This window comes from Gopherus evgoodei, chromosome 1, assembly GCF_007399415.2.
Source record: "Gopherus evgoodei ecotype Sinaloan lineage chromosome 1, rGopEvg1_v1.p, whole genome shotgun sequence".
In the NCBI taxonomy this organism is placed as follows: domain Eukaryota; kingdom Metazoa; phylum Chordata; order Testudines; family Testudinidae; genus Gopherus; species Gopherus evgoodei.
In genome coordinates, this window is record NC_044322.1 from 211,912,290 (window position 1) to 211,929,496 (window position 17,207).

The 17,207-nt window shown below is 42.3% G+C and overlaps 1 protein-coding gene across 9 annotated transcripts in view; it reads left to right on the forward strand.

Annotated features, from left to right (window-relative positions):
- The window catches only part of STXBP5L (syntaxin binding protein 5 like), a 424,278-nt gene that overhangs the window by 242,423 nt on the left and 164,648 nt on the right, over positions 1-17,207 (forward strand). For all 9 annotated transcript variants that reach the window (XM_030534340.1, XM_030534349.1, XM_030534386.1 and 6 more), the window contains exon 7: positions 11,388-11,471. In XM_030534340.1, coding sequence (XP_030390200.1) covers positions 11,388-11,471 — 84 coding nt within the window. The remainder of the gene's footprint in view (positions 1-11,387; positions 11,472-17,207) is intronic.

The following is a 17,207-nucleotide window of genomic DNA, read 5'->3' on the forward strand; positions in this document are numbered from 1 at the left end:
GCCCTGAAATGACCAGCAAAAGCATAATCATGTGCTAACAACATTAAGTTCCCTTGGTGCTGGACAGGCACAACCAGTTCTTATAAGGTTTCTCAGGGCTTTTATCTTTCCCTATGGATGCTTCCCTGTACAATCTCCTTTCCTCTTCAGAAAAATCTTTCCCTATTTCCCCTCACTGGAGTCCCCTTGAGGATGTAACCACAGATGCTTTCTCATCTTCAAAGCCCCAGCTACAGACAACCTGAACAGCCTCTCCAAGTTACTGGGAATAACTCCTCCCCCTTTAACTCTGTATGCTTGCTACTGGCCTGTGCTATGCAGGAGCTTACCTTGGCCCCTCCCACACCTGAAAGCACATTGATTTCTCCTGCTGGGCTGGCATTGGAGCTGTCCCTTTCCCCCAGCTTTGTTGTCTGTACGATTTTCTTCTGAGATCTCAAAACAATATTCCTTTTTGCTGCAAGTTACTGTATTAACCCATTTAAACATAGACAAGAAGTGCTGTTGAAATACTGTCCAGCAGCCCAACTTTCAGTGTTCCCTCCAGAACTTCCCCCTCCACGGGTACTTTAGCCAAAGGTAAAGTGAATTTGTATCGTCCCAATGCTAGGAGTTCTGCATTCTCCCCAGGGAGCAATGTCTGACTATGCTTTCCCTGACCAAAGAAATCTGTGCATCAGTGTCTCGCCACCCAATGCATTCTTTGTCATTCACCTTGGCAACTTTAACAAATACCATGTCCACCTCCTGTGGGTCAGACCTCACAAATTTAATCAGGACACCTGTAAATACCTCTTGGGATACTGCATCAACCTGGGCTGGATGGAGTATGGGTTTAGCTTCTTTCAGTTTAAGGCAATTATTCCTCAGGTGTTCAGTGCAATCACACATGAAACACCATGGATTGCTCTCCTGTACCGGGGGTCTGCGAGGGAGATTCCCAAGGCAGGATCTATTCTGGAGTGAAGAGTGCTTGAGCTCCAAACTTCCCTGCTTCTCCCCAGTGACAAAATTGGGGCCCCTCTTAAAACTGGGCTTCTATTGTTCCCTCTGTGGCTTGCTTATTTGTCACTGGCTTGTATGTAGGAATCAGTCAGGATCCTACTGCTTTTTGGACAGAGTCCATGGATTTATCCCAAATAGCATGTTTGATGTCTTCAGAATATATGCTCAGGAGCTGCGTCTGTGCAAAGAGATCAAACAACTATTCATAACTCTGCCTCCTTCACCTTGACTCTTTTTTTTTAATCAAATCAGACATTTTATACTGATATGTTCTATGACTCATCTAGTCTTGCATTTTGAGAGCTCTAAATTTCAATCTATACACTTCAGGAGTAATTTGAAACCTCTGCAATACAACCTTTTAAAACTCATATTTCAAAGCCTGATCAATTGGCATTTCATTAAATACATTAAATGCTTTACCCAAGAGCTTACTAATCAGAGTTGGGATTTTCTTGTCCTCTGGAACTTTCTATACCTCATATAACCTCTCAAAAACAGTAAAGTATTCTTCAGTGCCATCTGTTTCTTTGTATGTAGGGCACAGCTTGTCCCAGCTGAGCATTCCTTGGATGGAGGGCATACCTAAGGACTGTGGGATCTGCTCCTCCCTGTCCATTATGCTCTGGGCATACAGCCTTTCCTTCTCATTTTCTTGGATATCTTCGCTTTCAGTTCCAGGGATGATTGGTGTGCAGCTGCTTTCTTCTCCTCTTGGGTATCCTTCGTCTCTCAGCTTCCAGGGCCCACCAGTGTGCTGCTTCTTGTTCTTTAGCTCTCTAGGCAGATTCTCATTTTTGGTGTTTACGCTCTTTGCCTTTCTCCTTATCTAACTATTTTTGGTGTTTATGCTCCTCTTTTATTCTGTCATTCTCCACCCTAGCCACTTCGAACTTTGTGGTTGCTTCACTAACAGTAATGTTTATATTTTATTCTTTTTCTATTTCCTTACTTGAAACAAACAAAAAATAATGAAACTGTAACTTCTCTTTAATCTGTTCTCAATCTTCTGATTTGTGAATCACCTAAAGCCAGTTTATCAGTGCTGCAAGTGTGAACCTCAGTTAACCAACAAACTGTGTAAATCCTGCCAACTATGCCAAGGTGATGTTTTGGGGTTCACCCAGGCCAGTAAAGGATTCAGTCAACATCTGCCTTGTAACCCTAGGTATCTTGTGGCTATGCAGCATTAGTTCAGAGCTCTGACCCCCAACAGCCTGCTAGTGGCCCACAAGCCTCACCATGGCTATGTCCAACTTGGATCCGCCTCACAGGCTGACATTAGTAGCCTTCCAGCCTTGAATTTGCCCCAAAATCATTTTCATGCAGGGTCCTGTCTCTCTCATTGGTCCCTCACAGAAAAAGTATTAGGCTTGCTGCCTCTACAGAGCCAGTGTAACTTTCTATCCTGTCAGCTTAATAGAAGCACACACTGTACTGATCTTATCTAGAACTCATGATTTATAATGAAAACAAAACAAGTTTATTAACAAAAGAGCATGGAGTAAGTTATATCAGGTAAAAGACATTAAAGTAGCGATCCTTAAAAGTAGATAAAAGTGAAAACAGGCATCTAAAGATCTAAAATTTACCGTTCATACGCCTAATTTTTTTAGTAAAAAAGGGAAGCACCAGAGACGGGAGTCGGTTTATGAACGGGTGTAGAGAGAGGGAGAGATGAGACACAGCTCTTCCCCCCAACAGAGGGAGCAAGGAGAGACAGCACAGTGAGCAGAGCCAGAAGGGAAGAGGCAGGGCCAGAGTCTCTCCACTTCTGGCCATGCTGCTCTCCCCCCCAGCCTCCAAAGCAGCTGCTGCTCCGGGGCTGCAGACTGTGGCCACGCCACGCAGCCCAGCCCGCTGGAACATGCTGCGGCTGCGCTGCCCAGCCTGCTAGAGCAGCTCCAGCCAGGCAGAGACATCCTCCCCTGGCCCTCCCCAGGTAAGGTAGGAAGGGATGGGATGGGGAAAGTGTGGGGGTCCGGCTAAGGGTGGGGTCATGTGGGGGGCGATCACAGGGGTTACTCCCCTGATTCCCAGCTTCTCCCCCACAAAAAATTTCCCCACCAGTTGCTGTCCCAGCCCGGCAGGGTAAGCAGCTGGCGCGCCGGGACACTTTGTTTACTTAAGTTTACCTCTGTGCCTGTGGACGCTCGAGGTAAACAAATCATCTCGGCCCACCAGCAGCTTATCCTGATGGCCCGGGAGTCAAAGTATGCTGACCCCTGAATTATAGGGTTGGTTTATGAATGGGTCATAAACATTTTCCATTTTTACTTACCCATTTTAGGGGGGGTCGGCTTATAAACAAATCGGCTTATGATCGAGTATATACGGTAATCTAGTAAAATACAGATTTTGTTCAAGATGTTTTTTCTCTAAGCCACAGTCATCTTTCCATCTTTTTATTGGCCAGGACCCATCACAGAGATCAAACTGCTAGGTTTCTTAGTCTCCTTAAAAAGAAGGTTAACTTAGGATTTGCTTCCCTCTCTCGTTATAGTTCAGTGAACCTTTGAAATGTATTCTTTGATGGGTACTCCCAGGTAAAGTTCATTAGTTCATGCTGAGCAAAGGAGCCATGAGGTGTGGAAGATAAGGCTTCTGGTTTGTCTCCTGATTCCTCTCCACTGATGGTAGCTACTATGCAAATGATCTCTTCCTGCTGCAATCTCTGACAAAAACTAATCTGGGCCACACATGGTTTGAGGTGCCAGCAGCTTTCCTTTTTCCGGAGAAAACCTGTTAATCAACTCCCCTGACATACCTGATTTAAACCCCTTTTAGGCTGTGTCTACACTACAGACCTTACAGCGACACAGCTGTACCGCTGCAACTGCACTGCTGTAAGGTCTCCTGTGTAGTCGCTGTATGTGATGGGAAAGAACTCTCCTGTCAACGTAATTAAATCACCTCCAACGGACTGTGGTAGCTATGTTGTTAGGAGAGCATCTCCTGCCAGCATAGCGCTGTCCACACCAGTGCTTTTGTTGGTGAAACTTATGACAATCAGGGCGATGTTTTTTTCACTGACAGACAAAAGTGCTAGTGTAGATATAGCCTAGGTCACAAACTTTAAAGTATAATGTGATCGAGTATCCGTAATTCCACATACAGCATTGTTACATATATATTACAATGATGCTATTGACTAGTGTGTTATTAGTTTTCAAATATCACCTCATAAAGCATATTTTGTACACAGATTATTGCAATAGTATGTCAGGTGTGAATACAAGGGACAAAGAAGTTAAGAGGGTTGTATTGCCAGCAAGCTTGGAGTGTCTTCAAGTAGTCTTGGAGTGTCTTCAGTGATAACCAAGCACCAGGTCACCTGAGGTATGAAAAGACACTGAGCCAAGTATCCAACAGATTTGTTGGCTGGGCATGGCTGCAGATATTAATGCCTAGATACTTTCCTCTCTCTTACCTGTCAAGAAACGAGAGCACCTGCAAAGAGAGAAGTGGGAATGGCCCAATCTAGTAAGACCTGGGGGTTCATAGAGATTGACTTGAAAGACCCATTACCAGAAACACCAACTGAAAATCAGAATTTACTGGCAGTCTGACGCTTTCCCAAAACATGTGGTGGAGCAGTCCCTGAAGGATAAAGAGACTGATAAAGTCATGGCTGCATTGATGAAACACGTAGTGTTTAAGTTTGGCCAACCAAGCTGCATCTTCAGTGATCAGGGGAAAGAATTTGAATCACAGTTATTACACGAGGTTTGTCAGCTAGCAACTCCAGGTAATTAAGGTGAGGACCAGTGTAGCCCACTCTGCAATTAATGGAGAAGTAGAGAAAGTAAACTGCACCATTGGTTCTATGCTTAGAGTATTAGTTAGTGAAGACCAACGAGACCCAGTTTATACAACAGCTTTTGTTGTCTTTGCATAAAACACCAGCCAGCACTCAACTATCTGTTACTTCCCTTATGAGATTGTTTATTGACTCCACAAATCCATGCTTCCATGGGACTTCATGTTCTGGCATCAAGAACTGATAAGGCCCCTTGCACCTTCACAGGTGAAAGCATAGGTGCCAACTCTGTGGGTGCTCCAGGATGGAGCACCCATGGAAAAAATTGTCGATGCTTAGCACCCACTGGCAGCCAGTTCCCACCATCCCCTCCAGTACCTCCCACCCACTGGTGGCCCCGCCAATCAACTCCTCCCCTACCCTCCCAACACCTCCCACCTGCCACGATCAGCTGTTTCACAGCATGCAGGAAGCTTGGACAGGAGGAGCGAGGATGCGGCACTCTCGGAGGATGGGGCTGGAGAGGCGAAGCAGGGGTTTTGGGGTGGAGTGTGGGCAGGAAGAGATGGGGTAGGGGCTTAGAGGAAGGGGTCAGGTGGGGGTGGGGCTGGTAGTGGAACGGGGGGTTGAGCACCCCCAGGGCCCAGAAGAAACTGGCACCTGTGGGTGAGACACACAGCGAAGACTTATATCAGTGGCCTGAGAACAGCATTTCAAAAGGTGGAGGAACAGATGTGCCAGAAATGAGCATGTCAGTCCTAAGATACCAGGAAAAAGAATTATGTGGCCATCCAGGAAGGAGGGAAGGTGTAGCTATGCAACAGGAAAAAGCAGCCTTGAAAAAATCCTATAGCCCTTTTTGGAGGGGACCTTACATGGCAATTTAAAAATTAAACAACTTATCTTTGCTGATACAAAAAGCAAGAGCTCGCTCCTTTATAGTGCCTTGAGAACTGGTGCACGGATTCATTGAAAGGAGGGGTTGGGCAGACACTGAGGATGTTTAACAATCATCCCAGAGGAATGCACAGGAGGATTCGGAGGTACCTCAGCATGTTTCTGTGTCTCGTAATGGGAGACCAGTTGTGAAGGTGGAATTGCCAGGGTACGCTCAGAATCGCGAGACTGCAGTCCTCAACAGACAGTCTGTCCACAACAGATATAACCTGAGCACATGAACCTGCATTCACTAATAAGCTAAATCAAATTATGAGTGATGTCTCCATTAATAACGGACTTGAGTGGGTAGATCAACATGGAACCTGTGGGGATGGCAGACTGTCTGGAATCATAGGAGTTTCTGTTTTAAATTCATATTCCGTTAGAGGAGGGGAAATTGTAATGAGCAGTGTAGACAATACCACCACCAATATATAGTGTTGTATCTTTATGGTGGTTTTAAGTTGTTGTCTTGCATGTTATTGTGTTCTTGCATGTGTTCTGTGGGATTTAGCAGGAAATTCAGCCCTACCTGTGCATGCAGGAGTTGGTACTTGCAGTGTGTCGATAAATCCCTGTGATTTTATAAGTGAGTATTATAGAATATAGACATTTTCCACAATTATGCAATAATTCAAAAAGAATAATAGACTGTGACTAGTCTTCTCCATTTGACTTAAAAAAATCAGTATTTTTCTTAGATAAAGTTGCTTTTATGCTATTTCATACCAACTTCATATGTGGTATGGTTGGGGCTGCTCCAGGCCCCAGCACACCAAGCACGTGCTTGGGGCGGTATGCCGTGGGGGGCGCTCTGCCGGTCGCCGGGAGGGCGGCAGACAGGGCTCCGGTGGACCTCCCGTGGCAGAGCGCCCCCGCAGCATGCCGCCATGCTTGGGACAGTGAAATGTCTAGAGCCGCCCCTGGGTATGGTGTGGAAGGTAGAGAGAACTATAAGGGATTGGAGAGCTTGGAGAAAGGAGAGAGTGAACATAACCAGAATGAACACACTATATTTGTTCTCATAGACAAAACACATAACCAGCTTCAAAAGAAATTGGATTTTTACAGGGAGATTTTTAAAAGACCCAGATGGCAGCTAGGTGCCCAGCTCCCACTGAAAGTCAAAGTTTAGTTAAAAACTAAACTGAGATCATTTAAATAAAAAGTAATAAGGCCTGTAATGGTGTGTAATTTAGACCCAGGCTTAAGTGAGTTTAGATTATATTAATGTGACTATTCTGAAAGAAGTAACGAAGTAGATGAACTACTGACAAAAATATGTTGTTTACTCCATTTTACATGCATTTGGGGTAAAGGTGGATTGATGGTCTAGTGGGGTCTAAGTGTACATTTCTGGTTTGGGTGTTGGGTTGCTGGGATATGGATGGCCAGTTGATGCTGTTACCATCGTCCATAGGGATAGTCCATTAATTAAGCAAAGTATATGGTATTTTTTAAATTTTATATTGAACTTTGTATTTTTAACAATGTGAAGTGCCTAGAGTCTAAAACAGGTGATGGAAAAACCTAAATAAATGCTGTACTAGAGGACTGGAAGATAGTCAGTTGTACACCCAGCATTTAAAAAATGAAATATATTATTATTATGGGAATTATAAACTGGGATGACCCGTTCCTCAGTACTGGGAAAAATAGTGGTGAAAATAATTAAAATTTAGGATCTCCTTCACTAAATGAGTATTATGTGATATTGGTGAACTAGCATGGTTTCTGTAGGAATAAATTATCTAACCAGATAGAATTATTTGAAAAAGTTGTGCAAAAGATGTGGTGATTGATTGATTAATTTATTTTAGACTTTCAAAAGGCTTTTGAAAATCTTCCTTCATGCAAGGAAAAAAAACGTCATGACCACAGGGTACAGTCCTGTGCTTAATCTGTGCTAGGGCTGAGCCCTGGCACCTCTAGGCTTGGGAGTTCATAGCCCTGGCACCTCTGGGCTTGCTGCATCAGTTATGAATGTAAAAAAATTACTTGTGCCCTGGTAACTGTTTCATTACAAATTAAGCACTGGTAAAGTCCTATAAACGATTAAGTAGTAGTGTGGTTCAACATTGGAAAATGGGGTGTGAGGGGGAGAATCTTTTCGTCACTTGTATATTGTGGAATTATAGTGCATGAGGGAAAGTCAGGAGGTTGTAAGATATTCAATGAGAGCCTCTAATAATATGTTGAACACAGTGATTAGTTCCTTAGACATTGTCATTCACAGGCCCTATAAATTTTGAAATTCTGTAACCAGATTAACAGCTATAGTAATGAGGTTGTGTCAATCATTCTGTAAAAAGCAACAGTTCTATTTTTAATAGGACAGAGAAGACTATTATTTTTACTCTTCTTCTTCAAAGGATTTCCAAATCCATCATAGTTTTCAGCTGAAAATGTTGAGGTCATACCAACCCCACCTTCCCCCTTAGAAATCCTTCTCACAATAGATTGCTCCAGGATGAGATCCAATTTCCTCTGGGAATGAAGGCTATAGAATTGTTACAAGTGCTGGGGCCAGAAATTAACTTCATCTTGGGAGAAGTATAATCCATGCTTTAAAGTCTCAAGACTGGTCAGGGCCTTCAAAATACAGGAAGTGTCTTAGGTTCAATGGGGGAGACCATCTCGGTTAGTACAGAGTGATATACCCTTAGCCCAACAGCACCCACAAGAGTGTTCTGAGTGGCTGTCAACGTTCATCCTCACAACCTGCTGGTGTATACATATTTAGACATATAAGCCTCAGTACTCCACTGTATGCATACATATCTTAAGGGCAGTGGAGAAGAGGACCTGACATGAAGCTGATTGCAGCTCCCTAATTTTCAGCCACCCAGTCCTACTGTAAATTAAAGATGCTGCTGTCAAAAGACTTTCTACCAAAAGAGAATTAGGTGTAGAAAAGCCTTACTCTGCCATACCCTTCCTTCTCCTTCCTCCACATAACTTCTCCTCCCTGGACTATCTTTCTGCCATCCCTTCCCCAACAAACACGCCCTCCCCATGATATGTCTCCTCCTTCCAGGGGATGTACAAGCAGGGGAATATCAAGCAAGAGTAGGGAGGTTGTATTAACACTATATACAGCAGTAGTGAGACTATCACTAGAATACTATCCCTTCTGGTGCTCACATTTGCAAAAAGATGTTGAAAAATTGGAAAGGGTTAGAAAAGAGCTGCAAAAATTATTTGAGGTCTGGAAAACTTTGATGAACAACTATGGAATCTCAATTTATTTCATTTAGGTTAAGAGGTGCACCTCTACCTTGATATAACGCTGTCCTTGGGAGCCAAAAAATCTTACCGCATTATAGGTGAAGCCGCGTTATATCGAACTTGCTTTGATCCACTGCAATGCACTGTTATTTCGTGTTATATCAGGTTGCGTTATATCAAGGTAGAGGTGTATCTACAAATGCCTGCATGGGAAAGAGATTTCTGATAACAGAAAAAAGCATAATGAGATCTAGTAGTTGGAAACTGAAGCAAGGCCAGTCTAAACTAGAAATAAGAAGCAAATTTTTAACAGTGAGGATAATTAACCCTTGGAACCAACTTACTTAGGGATGTGGTGGATTCTCCCATCAATTGCAGTCTTTAAATCGAGACTGGATATCTTTCTAAAATATATATGCTATACTCAAACAGAAATTTGATGCAGAAATTACTGGGTGAGGTTCTTTGGCCTGTGTTATGCAGGAGATCAGACTAGATCAGGGGTTCCCAAACTGGGTTCACGGCTTGTTCAAGGTAAGCCCCTGGCGGGCCTGGAGCTGCTTTGTTTAAACTGAGCTTCCACAGGTATGGCCAGCTGCTTCCTGCAGCTCCCATTGTCCAGGAACAGCGAACTGCGGCCACTGGGAGCTGCGAGCGGCCGTACCTGTGGATGCTCAGGTAAACAAAGCATCTCGTGGCCCGCCAGGGGCTTACCCTGAACAAGCCACGAACCAAGTTTGGGAACCCCTGGACTAGATGATCATAATGATCATTTCTGGCCTTAAAATCTATGATAATTATTAGAAAACTAGGAAATTCAGAATCATGTTTACAAGTAACTTAAAAGAATATAATATTGTAAAACATAAATAAACGTTAAAGACAAATGATAACATTCCAAAACATGCAAACATTTCAAAGTATAGAAGTTCACAGAGTACCCAAAGTACTGTAACTCTGCCATGTAAAGATGCCAGCCTCTCCCACCTTCTCTTCTTCACAGAACAATGGTTTCAAAATTGCATTCATATATATGCCATGAAACTAACCTTTTTCTCTTTTCTTGTTATTGCTATAATGTCTTGAACTGGACACAGGAGGATTTCTGTGTAGAAATGCTATCATCTTACATAGTGACACTTAGATTATTGGCTGCCACATGGAATAACAGAGTAAATTATATGTGGTGCAGAGGTACCATCATCTTCTTATAGGTTATGTCCTAAGTAGAACTGTCAAGTGATTAAAAAAATTAATTGTGATTAATTGCACTGTTAAACAATAAAAGAACACCATTTATTTAAATTATTTAAATTATTAATTTTTTTAAAATTAAATTATTTATTTGTGGATGTTTTGTACATTTTAAAATATACTGATTTCAGTTACAACACAGAATACAAAGTGTACAGTGCTCACTTTATATTTATTTTTATATCAAATATCTGCACTGTAAAAAACAAAAGAAATAGTATTTTTCACTTCACCTAATAAAAGTACTGTAGTGCAATCTCTTTATCATGAAAGTTGAACTTACAAATGTAGAATTATGTACAAAAAAACCAATTCAAAAATAAAACAGTCTAAAACTTTACAGCTTACAAGTCCATTCAGTCCTACTTCTTGTTGAGCCAATTGCTCAGACAAACAAGTTTGTTTACATTTACAGGAGGTAATGCTGCCTGCTTCTTCTTTACAATGTCACCTGAAAATGAGAACAGGCGTTCTCATGGCACTGTTGTAGCCGGCGTTGCAAGATATTTACATACCAGATGGACTAAAGATTCATATGTCTCTTGATGTATGTCCAGAGATGCATGTCCTCTGGAATGGTGGATGAAGCATGAAGGGACATACGAACGTTTAGCATATCTGGCACCTAAATACCTTGCAGTGTTGGTTACAAAAGTGCCATGCAAATACCTGTTCTCACTTTCTGGTGACATTCTAAATCAGAAGCTGGCAGCATTATCTCCTGTAAATGTAAACAAACTTGTTTATTTGAGCAATTGGCTGAACAAGAAGTAGCACTGAATGTAGCTGAACCAGTGGCCAGGCAAACTTTGTCAATCTCATCAATATCCAGGTGAACTTCCCAAGGATGATCAGAGTTCTCAGAGAACCTCACAAAGGTCATCACAAACCAACATGCCACTCTGATTTTCCTACTGTGGTGTGTATTGACCATTAAAATGTGACCATCATGTTCAGAAATGTGGCTTTGTGCACCACATCTCTGCCAAATTATTCTAATAAACGTAATTTTAACAATTTCTTACCAACCATGCCCAAGTTTGTTCCCTCACTAAAAGAATAATTTTCTGTCTGAGGAGTAATTGTTTCCACCAAAACTGAAACTTAATTTTAGAAAAAAAATACAAAATCATAGAATGCTTAAATATTTTTAAATGTATTTTAGAGTTGAGAAGATAATCATGTTTCTTTTTTTCCCCAGCTATTAATAGGCTATGAAAATGGGACGGTAGTTCTCTGGGACTTGCGATCAAAAAGAGCAGATTTAAGAGTTTACTATGATGAGGTAAGTATTTCTCACTCATTCAGAGTAAAGGACAATTTGGTAATGTTTTAAGAAGCAGAAGATATATCTGAAAGGTACGGTTAGTTTTGGAAATGCAATATACCATAATACTCCTTAAAACCATGCCCCATTGGCAGCAGGTATCAAAACCTGGGAACTATGAGTCTGAATGCATGTGGTATTACTGCTTGAGCTAAAAGACCCCGCTCTCCTAGCCAGTGCTGGAGCAGACTCATCAACTGCTGTGTGGCCTACCTACCACTAGAGGGGGACAGAACACCACACCAAGCCTGCATGTGTTACAACAAGAGCTGTGTGAATAACTGATTTTTTGGGTTCTCTGGAAAATCTGAAAAATTAAAAAAAAATAGTTTTGGATCAAATAATTTTAAAAATACAATGGAAGAAAATTTCTAAAAAGAATCTCAAACTGAAAAAATGAAATATTTCATTTTCACTTTTTTGGAATGTCTTTTGCTTTTTTTTAAAGCATGAACAATCTAGTGTAACTGATGAGAATTTTTTGGTTTTGTCACATCTACATTTTTGCCTAAGAAAAGTTTCAGCTCTAGTTACAACTGTGTTTAGGAATTACACTTCATTGTTATCATTACTGGATACTTCTACTTCATTAGTTAATATCAAAGGCAAGTTATTACGTAGGTTTTATATATTACACAAAGACCTAGAGGCTGAGTAGCAGTTGGTTTCAGTATGATATATTCTTACATATCTACTGGACCACTATTTCTTGCAAAACACAGCCCTCATCTTAACAAACTGACTGGGTAACCCAATTCAGAGAAATACAAATACTGCTCATGGGTAACAGAAAGAGATAAAAGGAGATTTCTGGGAGAGGATCCATGCAGGAACTGTTTTTTCATCCCCCCCCTTTTTTTTTTTAAATGTATGAAGAATACCTAAATAGTTGTGGGGAGCGTTCTCAACTCTAAAAATTGTATGGGCAGGATTCTCATCCTCGGGTCTTGTATTTCTTAGTGTGAGATGGACAGGAATCCCACGAGACCTAAGTGGTTTTGGATCAGCTTGTGAACCATCTCCTTGTTGGCACATAGGTAATAAATAGTTCAGTGTCTTCTGGGTCATTAGGCAGAGATGGGCGAGGAAACTGTACTCCCTTCTGATGGACAGAAGAATTGAGTGCAAATCAATATTTCCTTTTGCAGATGAGCACTCTGTATCAATTCAGCTAAATTCGGTGAGACTTTATTGGCATGACAAGCCATCCAAACTGTCAGAAAAAGAATAGGTCCTTCAGGTATGACATATGTTAGAAAACCAGACTCCTATTGGTGAAAATAGCTGGATAATTTTACTGTCAAGGCTTTCATAGTTTAGCTTCACAAAGCCAAGCTTAGGAACATAGGAATTGTGTCATCAAATTGACATGTGGTCCATCTAGTCCAGTTTCTGGCAGTGACCCGTACGAGATGCTTGAGAAGAGAATGTCATCTCTACAGGTTCCTCCTTTCATGGACATCACTTGCTCCTTTGGAATTTTCCATGTTTCTGCTTCTGGGCTTCTTTAGCTTTTAATTATTTTCTAAGCAAAAATTCTATGCCATAATTCTTTTCAGTCCTTTTTTGGATTGATGTGGCATATTCTCACATTACCATATTCAGTTGTTTGGTGGGTCTGTTTCTTATTTTTCTTCCTCATTCTTTTTTTTCTAATGTTCACACATTAACTTTCATCTTTTCTTTACCATCATCCTTCCAAACTGCATCCTTTTGTTGTCATTTCATTTTCACACCCTTGCCTCATGCAGTCATCATCTCATTATTCAAGCAACATACTTGGCTTCTTACTTTCCGTGCACTCATTTTCTCTTTCTATTGTCTCCCTGTTTAATCTTTCCAATACACATTTGGCTTTCCCTTATCGTGTATTTACAATATGTTTTCAACTTGTACGAAGTGCCTCAGCTGAAAATGTCATCCTGTTCCATTGAATTAGTCATCCATCAGTTATTAGATATTTAAACTTGTTTTTTTAATTATGAAGCCAACGCATTGAGACAAAATGCATTTTACTTAATTTTAAGAATTAAGTTTGACAAAATCAGAAGTTAAATTTTGTATTATCATTAAATTGTTGAACATAAGGCAAAATGATAAATATGTGAACGGGGTGCAAATGTACTCATTACAAATAACAGTTTCTTTACTCAGATTGGTGAAGCACACCCCAAGGCTTTGAGATTCAGTTAGAACAACAAGTATAACTGAAATAACAGGAAAATAAGAGAGTATGAAAAATTTAGCAAAATGACCCCCTGTATCATGCATACTTAAAGCAATCCCACAGTGTTGACATACTTAGAGTATGTCTACACTATGAAATTAGGTCGATTTAATAGAAGTCGATCTTTTAGAAATTGATTTGATACAGTTGATTGTGTGTGTCCCCACTAAGCGCATTAAGTCGGCAGTGTGCATCCACAGTACCGAGGCTAGCATCGACTTTTGCACTGTGGTAGCTATCCCACAGTTCCTGCAGACTCTGCCACTCATTGGAATTCTGGGTTGAGCTCCCAATGCCTGGCAAAAACATTGTCACGGGTGGCTCTGGGTACATATCGTCAGGTCTTCCTCGCTCCCTCCCTCCGTGAAAGCAACGGCAAAAAATCATTTCTCGCCTTTTTTCCTGGGTTACCCATGCAGGTGGCATACCACGGCAAGCATGGAGCCTGCTCAGCTCACAGTCACCGTATGTCTCCTGGGTTCTGCTGGCAGATGCAGTACAGCATTGCTACACAGCAGCATCCCCTTGCCTTGCCTTGCCTTGCAGATGGCAGACAGTGCAATATGACTGCTAACCATCATCCTGTGAGTGCTTCTGACTGACCTCAGTTAGGTTGCTTGGGGGCACCTGGGCAGACCGGTGAGGTCGGTCGGGGGCATCTGGACAAAAATGGGAATGACTCCAGGTCACTCTCTTCTTTAAATTTCATCTAATGGAGATTCAGTCCTGCCTGGAATACCATGCCAGCTGGAGGCTTCTGCCTCTGCCTCTCCCAGTTGGAAGCACCATGCGGTTACACCTAGCTCAGCCTGCCCCTTGCTCCCATGGCTCATGAAGCCTGGACAGTAGTAAGGAGCAGTTCAATTATAGGCTGAGCAAGCGCTGAATGGTGATAGAATGTGCCTTTGGATGTTTAAAAGCTCACTGGTGCAGTTTACTGACTTGGTTAGACCTCAGCAAAACCAATATTCCCATCATTATTACTGCTTGCTGTGTGCTCCACAGTATCTATGAGAGTAAGGGGGAGAGATTTATGGTGGGGTGGGAGGTTGAGGCAAATCGCCTGGCCACTGATTATGCGCAGCCAGACACCAAAGCAGTTAGAAGAGCACAGCAGAGTGCGCTGTGCATCAGAGAAGCTTTGAAAATCAGTTTCATGACTGGCCAGGCTACAGTGTGAAAGTTCTGTTTGTTCTGCCCCCTTGGTTCACTCTACTTCCCTGTAAGCCAACCGCTCTCCCCTCCCCCCTTTGATCTCTGCTTGCAGAGGCAATAAAGTCATTGTTGTTTCAAATTCATGCATTCTTTATTAATTCGTCACACAAATGGGGGGATAACTGCCAAGGTAACCCGGGAGGGGTTGGGGAGGAGGGAAGCACAGGGGTAGGGTAGTTGTAGGGGCACCCCCTAGAATGGCATGCAGCTCATCATAGAAGCAGCATGTCTGACCCAGAGCGGCAGTTTGCCTCTCTGGTTCTTTGGTAGGCTTGCCTGAGCTGCTTAAGTTTCACGTGGCACTGCTGCAGGTTCCTGTTATAACCTCTGTCCTTCATGCCCTTGGAGATTTTTCCAAATATTCCAGCATTTTGTCTTTTGGAACGGAGTTTGGATAGCACAGATTCGTCTCCCCATACAGCAATCAGATGCAGTACCTCCCGTTTGGTCCATGCTTTGCTGGAGCTCGTTTGCGATTCTGGGACTCCATGGTCCCTGTGCTGATGAGCTCTGCATGGTCATCTGTGCTGATCATCTTGCTACACTGGCCAAACAGGAAATGATATTCAAAAGTTCGCAGGGCTTTTCCTGTCTACCTGGTCAGTGCATCTGAGTTGAGAGTGCTGTCCAGAGCGGTCACAATGGAGTGCTCTGGAATAGCTCCCAGAGGCCAATACCGTCAAATTGCATCCACACTACCCCAAATTCGACCCAGCAGGGTCGATTTCAGTGCTAATCCCCTCATTGGGGAGGAGTACAGAAATAGATTTTAAGAGCCCTTTAAGTCGAGAAAAATGGCTTCGGCGTGTGGACGGGTGCAGGGTTAAATCGATCTAACGCTGCTAAATTCGACCTAAACTTGTAGTGTAGACCAGGGCTTAGAACCTAATGCAGCCCATTAGAAACAAAGGTGGAAGAAACAGTCATTGGAGCACACTGCAAGAGGAAATGACATTTTGATCTGCTGCCTACTCAGTCACTCTTGGTGTCTCACATGAACATTCATGAATCAGTTTTTATATCCTGTTTTTCATAAATATACATTCTGAGACCAAATTTACTTACAACTTGGTCCCTTTTCCATATGTGGTGTTCTGGGAACATATAATTGGGACTCTGATTGCTGTCATAAGCTATTTGTGTCCGTACCACCTTAATACATTCCCCAATGTTTTCGATATGTTAATGCAGTTAGTCTCATGGTTACACATACTAAAACATCCTCCCAAAACACATTATTTTATGCTTCTGTGGTGAACTTATTTATTACAAACTACATATTACAAAACATTGCTAATTTGTATAAATCTCAAGTTAAGCAGTCATGCTAACTCCTTCGCTACTTAAGCTATCAAAACTACTAACAGGCTCACCAGGCCTCAGCCTATTGCCAAGCCTGCCTTAGTTGTTATACAGACTCTTATGTTTCTGTACTTGCATGACAGCTCTAATAGCTTCTATTTTAATATCTTAAAACATTGTAATATGCCTTAGCACATGATACAAAATTTAATCTTGCATCCTAAAATTAGTTGCAGCACTTCTCAAACTTTAGCAACCCAAAGACTCTCATTTTGATTTACAATTTTTTGCAGATTCCCCGCGCTCCCCCACATACTCAGCCCCATGCCCTACCTCCATTCCTCCTCTTTCCCCAAAGCCCCATCCCCACTCCATCTCTTCTTGCCCCCCTTCCACCCTTGCCCCTCCTCTTTCTGCCCCTCCTCCGAGCGCACCCCGTTCCTACTTCTCCCCCTCCCTCCCAGCTCCTCCTGCATGCTGCTGAACAGCTGTTCCACAGCGTGCAGGAGGCACTGGGAGGGAGAGGGAGGAATTGAGGGAGAGAGGGGAAGGAGTTGATCAGTGGGGCCAGTGGACACCCTGCGATACCCTTGTGGACCCCAGGGATCCGTGGACCCCAGTTTGAGAAACGTTGGGTTAGGCGACAAACGACTTAGTTTCCTTCAGCACCTGTTATGTAGAACTTTTTCAGAGACTTGTTAAATATCCAATAAATTAGGTCATCAGGTTTTCCTTTATATGGTATTTTGCCAGTGTGCCACCTGAACCCTAATAGATCGGATTTCCCTTTACAGAATCCATGTTGGTTTATCTATTTTATGGGAAAGAAAGAGGACAAGGAAAATCTTTATATTATTCCAGTATGTAAACCTTAGAAATGAAAACCAAAATATACAAACTTAAATGATGACTGCTCTCATGTGAAGTGCATTAGGGGTGTGGAGGGAAAA